General features: G+C 53.3%; 1 protein-coding gene across 1 annotated transcript; it reads left to right on the forward strand.

Moving 5' to 3' along the window:
* Window positions 1–978: 978 nt before the first annotated feature.
* Window positions 979–9,543, forward strand: LOC113454052 (gap junction delta-2 protein-like). Its single transcript, XM_087940157.1, has 3 exons — window positions 979–1,119; window positions 5,845–6,310; window positions 8,594–9,543. Exons 1-3 carry the CDS (start codon window positions 1,049–1,051, stop codon window positions 8,954–8,956), a joined length of 900 nt encoding a protein of 299 aa, XP_087796283.1. The 5' UTR covers window positions 979–1,048; the 3' UTR covers window positions 8,957–9,543.
* The last annotated feature ends 395 nt before the right edge of the window (window positions 9,544–9,938 follow it).

Genomic DNA, 9,938 nt, shown 5'->3' on the forward strand with positions numbered 1-9,938 from the left:
CTCTTCCTCCTTCCCTCCTCTCCTCTCCCTCCCTCCGTCTCTCATTCCCACGGCTCTATGCCAGGGAGCGCATTCCCACGATCCCCCTTAAACCCGCTCGCTTCCCGGCCTCTTCCACGCCCCCCAACCGCCCGCTTAAGCCCACCCCAAACAATCCCCCCCACACACACATCCATTCCCGCGCTTGGCACGTTGTGGGAACCCGGGAACCCGCTCCCTTTCCGTGTCCGGGACGGGGGTGGTGATGGAGGGGGTGCTTGCTGCTTCGACCCCCCCCCCCTAAGCCCGGAGGGGACGGACAGTCGTCCCGCGAGGCTCCCGGGAGAAGCAGCTCCAACTAGAGAGAGAGAGAGAGAGAGAGAGAAGCGATCGCGGGCTTTTGCAAGGCTGCGCCCGCGAGCGCCTCTCCCGAAATCTCCCTCTTCCACGCGTTTCTGGCCGGGTGGGGGAGACCGGGGGGGCGGGGGAAGAGCTGGATTGCAACGGGATGCCCCTCTCTGAAGGTGGTCCCCACCCCCCACCCCCTCCGTCGCCCCGAAGCAGCATCCTGGCGCACCTGCCGCTGCCGCCGCCTTCCTCCTCCTCTTCCTCCTCCTCCTCCAGCGTCCCTGCAACGCCCCGGCGGCCCACGCGTGTCCGCGTCCGCCTGCCTCCCCCCCCGCCCCCTCCAGACTCTGGGCGGTCCCGGCTCGCCGCAGTGCCCACCTCGGCGGAGAGGGTGGAGGGGAGGAGGGTGAGAGCGCGCCCCGCGACCCCCGGGGCTCGATCCGCGCCCGCGGTGCCCTTGAACGGCGGGCGGCCGCGAGGGCAGCCAGACGTGCGGGCGGCCTCGGCCAGCCCCCCCCCCTTCCCGCCGAGGCGATGCCGAGCCGGGGCCCCTGGGGGTGGCGGCGGCGGCGACGGCGACGGCGGCGGGGGGGACTCTAAGCGGCCGGGCGCAGAAGCGAGCGGCGGCGGCACCGGCACCGGCGGCGGCGGCACCGGCGTCTCCCACCTTCCCTTGTCGGAGCAGCCCTCGGATGCGGGCGGGACCGTCCAGCCCGGAGCGATGGGAGAGTGGACCATTTTGGAACGGCTCCTGGAAGCTGCAGTGCAACAGCACTCCACCATGATCGGGAGGTGGGTTCCCTTCCTCTCCACACCACCACCCACCCCGCAACCCGCCCCTCCAAGAGGACTAGCGCCTTGGCTCCGCCTCGCCCGAGGGCCCGGGAGATGCCCGCCCAAGGGGGGGTCGGGGGGGGTGCAGGGTAGAGGAGGTCGGGCGGAGGGATGCCCGCCTGGTTCCCCCTCTTTCCTCCGGCCGGGGGTCTGGGGCAGAAGAAGGGCTGATCCGCAGCCGCCCCCCCCTCCCGAGGGGACCCCAGACTCCACACACACACACACACACACACACACACACAGACCCGCATCAACCATTCTTAAGCCCTCTTACCAAGTACCCTTTGAAGTTTTCAACATCGCTCCAAGCAGCCCTGCGATTCAAGGGTCTTGCACCCATCCCGGCAGACTACAATTCCCATGACTCCCGACCAGTACAGGGGAGTGGTGGGGGGGGCGTCACTGGGACCTGCGGTCCTGCAAAACTGAGATCTTTTGCAAGGAAGCCGGCTTGGGGGGCTATCCGGTTTCTTTCAGCTTCCCTCCTTTTCCCAGGAAATCCTTCCAAATCTCCCTTTGGAATTGGGACAGCTGCACTCAGGTGGGGGGGAGGTTGTAGGGATAGGCAGATTGTCAAGGGGGGGGGTGTAGAAGGGAGGTCGAGAGCCTGGGGAGATGTGGGGCGGGGGGGACAGGAGGCAGAGGGTGGGAGAGGCAGATGATAACTTGCCCCGGGGAAGTCAGACAACAAAAAAACTGGGAGGAAAAGAAAGCGCAAAAGGTGCTCTGCTTTCCATCCAGAGAAGTGGTCCATCCATTCCTGTATCCTTTTTGAGATGCGGCTGAGATGCTCCTGCGGCTGCATTTGGACAGAGTTACCCCCACACACCCACCCCCGAGGTGGCAGCTTCTCCTCTTTTGCCCCTTTTCCCCAAAACCATAAAGAAAGCCATTGTTACCAAGCCTCATTTCCCAAAGGAGATGCTTTAAGCCAGGGGTGTCCAACCTTGGCGACTTTAAGACGTGTGGACTTCAACTCCCAGAATTCCTCAGCCAGCAAAGCTTTATCCCTTACTTGACAACTTTTAGGTCCTTTTCCAGAAGTGCAGAAAAAAATAGGACAGTTTTGAAAAGATGGGAGTGTTGTTGTTGTTGTTGTTGTTGTTGTTTTAAAGTCTTTGCAACCTGTAGGTTTCCAGTTTGGGGAAGACTGGAAATATCTATCCTGTGAGATGGAGGGAGGGAAGGAGAGAGAGAGAGAGAGAGAGAGAGAGGGAAGGAGGGAGGGAGGGATGATAGAGAGATAGATAGACAGACAGACGATTTGTGTGTGTCTTTGTGTTTGTGGAGAGAGAGAGAGATATGTATATATTTTGCTGGATTGATTGACGACCCTGTATTGCAAAAAGAAAGCCCTAAATCCATGTGACCACATTTGCAATGCCTCCTGGTTGGTCGATGGAAGGAAAGTGTCTCTTTTTGAAGTCTTTTGATTCTGAGTGGTGAATTATAATGTGGAGGATGAAAGGGTTTCCTTTTCTTAGTGTTCGGGGCTTGCTTTTTCTCCCTCCCCCATCAAAGTGGCAGGCAGTTCCGTAGAGGGGAGGAAAGGAGGAGGAGGAGGAGGAGGAGAGATTCAAGAAAAAGAGAAGGAGAGGAAAAGGAGGAAGAGAATGAGAAAAGGAGGAGGAGAGGAGAGAAAGAGAGGAAGATTCAAGAAAAAGAGAAAGAGAGGAAAAGGAGGAAGAGAATAAGAAAAGGAGGAGGAGAGGAGAGGAAGAGAGGAAGATTCAAGAAAAAGAGAAAGAGGAGAGGAAAAGGAGGAAGAGAATAAGAAAAGGAGGAGGAGAGGAGAGGAAGAGAGGAAGATTCAAGAAAAAGAGAAAGAGAAGGAGAGGAAAAGGAGGAAGAGAATAAGAAAAGGAGGAGGAGAGGAAGAGAGGAAGATTCAAGAAAAAGAGAAGAGAGAGAGAGAAGAAGAGAAGGAAGAGAATAAGAAAAGGAGGAGGAGAGGAGAGGAAGATTTTAAAAAAAAAGGAGAAGAAGAGAAGGAAGAGGAGGAGGTGGATGAGGAGAATAAGAAAAGGAGAAGATTCAAGAAAAAGAAAAAAAGGAGGAGAAGAGGACGAGAAGAGGAAGGGAAAGCAGCGCCAGCCTATATTATGTGCGGAAGGAAGGTTCACAGTTCGTCCCAAGTTCTAATAATTATCCAAACAATCTTCTCATCACCAACTTTGCCCGGCATAGTTTTCTTTCTATTCCTGTCCCCTTTCTCTGCACAATGAGCAAACTGGAAGGAAACAATCGCAAAGGATGCAGGATTTAACCCCACTTCCTCCCCGCCCTCCCCAATTGAGGCCCAGGGATGCTTGGATCCAAACCCATCTTTGCTGCCCTACAAGACCTAGCGGAGGCACACCGACCCTCACACACACACACACACACACACACACTTGCACAACATCTCAAGGCCAGCCCACGCAATATTTTCTTGAAAGCTTGAAATAAGAAAGCAGAAAATAAAAGAAAGATAAAGACAGAAATCCTGCGTCCCAAGATGCTCTCTCTTTCTCTCTCTCTCAGCGGGAGCTGTTGCTGTCTTTGTTGACTCAAATTCATTGTATAGCCATCCTCCTCAGTCCTCTTCCCCCTAGTTTCTAATCCAAGGCTCTTCAAACTTGGCCACTTTAAGACCGTGGTGGACTTCAACTCCCAGAATTCCTGAGCTAACGTGACTGGAGGAGGAATCCTGGGGGGTGAAGTCCACCAGTATTAAACTGGTCAAGTTTGGAGACCTCTGTTAATCTAATGTATTGATCGACTCTTCCTTGAATTATTAAGAGCAGAGGTCCCCAAACTTGGCCACTTTAAGACTGGTGGACTTCAACTCCCAGAATCCCCCAGCCAGCATCTTTTAAGACTTGTGGACTTCAGCTCCCAGAATCCCCCAGCCGGGCTGCTTTGATGTGAGGGGCTTCATCTAGAAGTCCCCAGCCAGCATGCTTTAAGAAGCGTGGACTTCAACTCCCAGAGTTCTCCAGCTAGCTTGAAGACCAACAACTATTCATCGCCCTCCTCTTCCTCTCTCCCTTCTAGACTGAAGATGTTGCCCCGGTTGAGTAGTAAAACATCTGCAAGAAAACCACCAAGCTCAGGGGGCGTCAAAGAGCCCACTGATGGCCATACCCTGGTCCAGATCAACAAGCTTTTTAGATCAGGGGTCTCCAACCTTGGACACTTTTGAGGCCTGTGGACTTCAACTCCCAGAAAGCTGGCTGGAGAATTCTGGGAGTTGAAGTCCACCCATCTTAAAGTTGCTAAGGTTGAGATACCAAAGGCCAATTTTGCCAGATGTTTGGCTGGGCCTGAAATCTACCTTTCCAACCAGGACTGTGGAGTTTTCTAATTCAGGACAGACTTGGGTCAGGAGTCCAGCTCCTTGGGCCAATTCAAATATCTTTTTCTCCACTGTTCTCGCCATCCCTTCCGAGTTCATCCTTCAGCCTCCAATTGGCCTTTTTTTCCTCTTCTTCTCCCTAAGCCATTTTCAAACCAACTTTTAAGGGGGTTGTCACGCCTGACCCTCTTTCTTCTGGCGAAGCTAAGTTGGGCAAGGTGCGAGAATTTATGCAGGGTCTGAACTGGTTCCTGTTTGGATTTGGAAGGGGGATTGAGAACTTTAGAAATTTAGATTTAGAACTATCGGTTGTCCTGAACTGAGACTTTTGAAAATTGCACATTTTTGGTCTAGTAATGAAGGCGCCAGGCTAGAAACCAGAAGACTGGAAGTTCTAGTCCCGCCTTAGGCGTGAAATCCAGTTGGGTGACTTTGTGCCAATCACTGGGAGACTGAGAGTTCTAGTCCTGCCTTAGGCATGAAATCCAGTTGGGTGACTTTGCGCCAATCACTGGGAGACTGAGAGCTCTAGTCCCGCCTTAGGCATGAAATCCGGCTGGGTGACTTTGGGCCAATCATTGAGAGACTGAGAGTTCTAGTCCCGCCTTAGACACGAAATTCTGGGTGACTTTCCGCCAATCACTGGGAGACTGAGAGTTCTAGTCCCGCCTTAGGCATGAAACCTGGCTGGGTGACTTTGCGCCAATCACTGGGAGACTGAGAGTTCTAGTCCCGCCTTAGCCACAAAATTCTGGGTGACTTTGGGCCAATCACTAGGAGACTGAGAGTTCTAGTCCCGCCTTAGCGGGAACTTTGGGCCAGTCACTTCTCTCAGCCTAACCTACCTCACCAGGTTGTTGTTGAGGGGAAAATAGGAGGAGGAAGGAGCACAATGCACGTTCGCCCCCTTGAGTTGTTTATAAAAAGAATAAAAGACAATATAAATAAGTAAATAAACACAGGAATAACAACTTTGTCACTCCTCATTTGGACCTCGCCCCAAAACCCAGCCTGCGTGTCTTGTCAAGACCGTAAAACAGGGGTCCCCAAACTTGGCCACTTTAAGACTTGTGGACTTCAACTCCCAGAATTCCTCAGCCAGCGAACGCTGGCTGAGGAATTCTGGGAGTTGAAGTCCACAAGTCTTAAAGTGGCCAAGTTTGGAGGCCTCTGCCTTAAACAATGGAGGGGATTCCCCTGACACTCCACTCCGTCACCGACCCACAGTGGGATGTACTGCAACTCCCATCCTTCCTAGCCCAGCCCAGCCAGGGGCAGGGGAGGGGGCTTTGGGGGTTGTGGGGCGGGGGTCTGCTTCTCCTCACCGTCTGCTCTTCCCTGCCCAGGATCCTGCTGACGGTGGTCGTCATCTTCCGCATCCTGATCGTGGCCATCGTGGGCGAGACGGTCTACGAGGATGAGCAGACCATGTTCATGTGTAACACGCTGCAACCCGGGTGCAACCAGGCCTGCTATGACAAGGCCTTCCCCATCTCTCACATCCGCTACTGGGTCTTCCAGATCATCCTGGTCTGCACGCCCAGCCTCTGTTTCATCACCTACTCCGTCCACCAGTCGGCCAAGCAGCGCGACCAGCGCTACTCCTTCCTCTACCCGCTGCTGGAGAAGGAGGCGCTCTGCGAGGGCAAGAAGGTGAAGAACGTCAACGGGATCTTGGTGCCCAACCCCGACGGGTCCTCCAAGGAGCCCGACTGCCTGGAGGTGAAGGAGATCCCCAGCACCCCACTCAGGCCCCCCAAGAGCGCCAAGGTCAAGCGGCAGGAGGGCATCTCGCGCTTCTACATCATCCAGGTCGGTTGGCACGGGAGGAGGTGGCGCCGTTTAAGGGGAGGACCTTCCGGTTGGGCGTCTTCTCCAGGCCTCCACCTGGAAGGGCCAGCAGAGGCGAAGGAGCGGGGACCAAGGGAAGCTTGGGAGGTTCGGAAGGGGGACCCCAGTTGGTGGTGGTGGGGATCATGGCCAAGAGAAGACGACACTCTTGTAACGGTCTGTGCGAATGGCCTTGGAGACAGGAGGAGGAAGAGCTGCAGGGGAGACAGAGAAGAGACAGCTTAGCCTGTAGGAGGAAAAGGGGCCTGGGAAGCATCTCAGAAGGGAGACTTCGTAGTCCAAAGGGAAGGGGAAGGGAGAGAGGAAGGAAGGAAGGAAGGAAGGAAGGGAGGGAGGGAGGAAGGGAGGGAGGGAGGGAGGGAGGAAGGAAGGAAGGAAGGAAGGAAGGAAGGAAGGAAGGAAGGAAGGAAGGAAGGAAGGAAGGAAGGAAAAAATGAATGGTGGAGAGGAAGGGAGGCAGGAAGGCAGGCAGGCAGGAAGGGAGGAAGGAAGGAAGGAAGGAAGGGAAGGGAAGGAAGGTAAAAATGGTGGAGAGGAAGGGAGGGAGGAAGGCAGGAAGGAAGGAAGGAAAGGAAGGAAGGAAGGGAAGGAAGGAAGGTAAAAATGGTGGAGAGGAAGGGAGGGAGGAAGGAAAGGAAGGAAGGAAGGAAGGAAAAAGTGAATGAGAGGAAGTGAGGGAGGAAGGAAGGAAGGCAGGAAGGAAGGAAGGAAGGAAGGAAGGAAGGAAGGAAGGAAGGAAGGAAAAGGTGAATGGTGGCGAGGGAGGGAGGAGGAAAGGAAGAGATGAATGGTGGGGAGGGAGGCAGGAAGGAAATGGGAATGAGAGGGGGGAAGGAAGATGGGAGGCAGGAAGGAAGGAAAATGGAGGGAAGCAAAATGAGGAAGGAAGGAAGGAAGGAAGGAAGGAAGGAAGGAAGGAAGGAAGGAAGGGCAAAATGCTTCCAGACTTCCAGTGGTCTATTACTACAGGTAGTGCTCCTACTCAAGGTTTTGGTTTCTCGATTGGACCTCCCCCAAGGACAAATCAGCCTTTCTCTTTAGAGCCGAACGGACATTTCTTGTGCAAAACGTCTTGCAGAATTCCGCTTTCTGGGTTTCTGCTAAGCAGAAGAGATAGACGGAAGAGTGGGAAGGCTCCCTCTCTTCTCTCTCTCTCTCTCTCTTCCTTCCAGTGGCTTTCACCTTCCTCTCTTTCTCTGCCGGGGGGAGAGAAACAGCACCAGGATCTCACTAAACAGCAGCAGCGAGAAAGTTCTGCAGGGCCAGGAATAGCCAAGCATGGCCGCAAGGAGGCCTCTCTCGTACAAGTAGTTCTCAGGTTGCAAGCATTCACTTAGTGACGGTTTAAAGTTACAACGGGGCTGAAAAATGTGACTTTTGACCTTTTTACACACAACCTGTGATGACTCAGGGTGGGGTACAAAATAAATTACATTCACAAATTTTGAACACAATTGTAGACCCAAGTGAACTTGTGTGGCCTCTTTGGATAAACTGCAGGGCTTCTGAAGCGCCCGTCCCAAAGAAAACTGGGCGACTTTGGGCCAATCACCAGGAGACGGGGAGTTCTAGTCCCACCTTAGGTATGAATATGAGCTGGGTGACTTTGGGCCGGTCCGACCCTCCCTCTCAAGCCAACCTGCCTCACAGGGTTGTTGTGCGAAAATAGGAGGAAGGAGCAGGAGGAATGCTTGCTGCCTCGACTTACCTATCAAGTAATATGTGTAGTTCTCAACTTACGACCACAATGGAGCTCAAAATTTAAGCCATTAAGTGAATTTTGCCCCATTTCCTCACCTTGTTTGTTAAGCGAACCACCGCAGTTGTTAAGTTAGCAACACAGCTGTTAAGTGAATCCGGTTTCCTCACTGACCTTTGCTTGTCAGAAGGTTGCAAAGAGAGGATCAGGTGACCATGGGGACCCACTGCAACCGTCATAATGCGAGTCAGCTGCCAAGCATCCAAAATAGTGGTTTTATCTACAAAGAGTACACACACACACACACACACACACACACACCAGACCTCAAACAGCAATAGCACAGAAGCACACACGAGAGAAAGATACGCCCCAGCAGAGCCTCTTCTTATTACAGGCTCTTAAAGTGATACCTGCCCCAAAAATCTTGCCAACTCATTCCTAGCCTTACATCATTGTAGCAGCTCTTTAAATCATTCCCCGGACGTAAATACTAAACGTAGAATGAAGGCAACGTGTTCTAACCACTTCTCTCCTGGCTCCAGGTGGTTTTTCGCAATGCCTTGGAGATCGGATTCCTGGCTGGACAATACTTCCTGTACGGGTTCAACGTGCCGGCTATTTTCGAATGCGACCGCTATCCGTGCGTTAAGGAAGTGGAGTGCTACGTCTCCCGCCCCACCGAGAAGACCGTCTTCCTGGTTTTCATGTTTGCCGTCAGCGGCATCTGCGTCCTGCTCAACCTGGCTGAGCTAAACCACCTGGGCTGGCGCAAGATCAAGACGGCCATCCGGGGAGTGCAGGCCAGGCGGAAATCCATCTGCGAGGTGCGGAAGAAGGACCTCTCCTCCCTGGCCCAAGTGCCTACCTTGGGGCGGACTCAGTCCAGCGAGTCCGCGTACGTCTGAGTGGGCCAAGCAGACACCGCCAATGCAAAACAAAAAACCCGAAACCAACGACGACAAAACTGACCGTTGTAACCTCCCAGGTTAACCATTCAATATCATCAATGGGTGCTTTTCAGGCCTCTTCCTCTGTCGCAGGGGGGTGTGTGAAGAAGAGGAGGAGGGGGCTTCCAAATCGTTTTCCAGGCCGGTGGGAGACATCCAGCCAAGAAAGAGGGGTCTCCCCTTTTTCCAGTCCCCGCCACCCTCAGGCCGGCTGGCTTCTGATGAATCTCCTCTACACACACACACACACACACACACACACACACAAATCATGGTGCAAGCAGTCATCAGATGCATGAAAACTTGTGCCTAGGACTTCTTTGTACGGACCGGGGCAGGATGGGGGGGGGGCATGGAAAGGTAGCATTTGAGCCGCAAGGCAGAGAACAGGCTTGCTTGTTTTGGGGGTAGGGTTTTTAAAAATTGGTTTATTTTATTTTATTTTGCAAGAAAAGAGCGAAGAAGGGAGGCAGAAAAATATATAGAGAGGTTTCGGGGTTGGGGGCTTGCCCCTGGTCTGCAGCCCGGAGTGAAAACTCTCTCTCTCTCTCTTCTCTCTCTCCTCCCTCCCTCCCTCTCTCTCTCTCTCTCTCTCTCTCTCTCCCTCTCTCTCGTTGTGGTATAAATATTATGCAGTGTAACAAACAAGGAAATGTCGTGATTTTTTTTTTTTTTAAAGAAGAAGAATGCAATAAAAGGAATGTTTTCTCCCTTTTTGCGGATGTTCTGACTTGGGATCAGGTAACGGATAATCAGAGTTGGAAGGGACCTTGTAGGCCATCTAGTCTAACCCCACCTCCCCCCAGCAAAAGACCCTACACCATTTCTGACAGAGGGCAGTCCAATCTCTTCTTGAAAGCCTCCAGGGATGAAGCTCCCACAACTTCCGAAGGCAACTTCTGTTCCATGGGTTGATTGTTGTCACTGAAAATTTATCATT

Source organism: Pseudonaja textilis, chromosome 10 (assembly GCF_049901715.1).
Source record: "Pseudonaja textilis isolate UNSWEBS1 chromosome 10, rPseTex1.2, whole genome shotgun sequence".
Lineage (NCBI taxonomy): Eukaryota > Metazoa > Chordata > Lepidosauria > Squamata > Elapidae > Pseudonaja > Pseudonaja textilis.

Excerpts from the sequence above, each read along its gene's own strand:
- LOC113454052 (XM_087940157.1), top strand. The coding sequence starts at position 1,049 with ATGGGAGAGTGGACCATTTTGGAACGGCTCCTGGAAGCTGCAGTGCAA. Across the intron at positions 1,120-5,844 it reads CACTCCACCATGATCGGGAG|GATCCTGCTGACGGTGGTCG; the intron begins GTGGGTTCCCTT and ends TTCCCTGCCCAG. Across the intron at positions 6,311-8,593 it reads CGCGCTTCTACATCATCCAG|GTGGTTTTTCGCAATGCCTT; the intron begins GTCGGTTGGCAC and ends TCCTGGCTCCAG.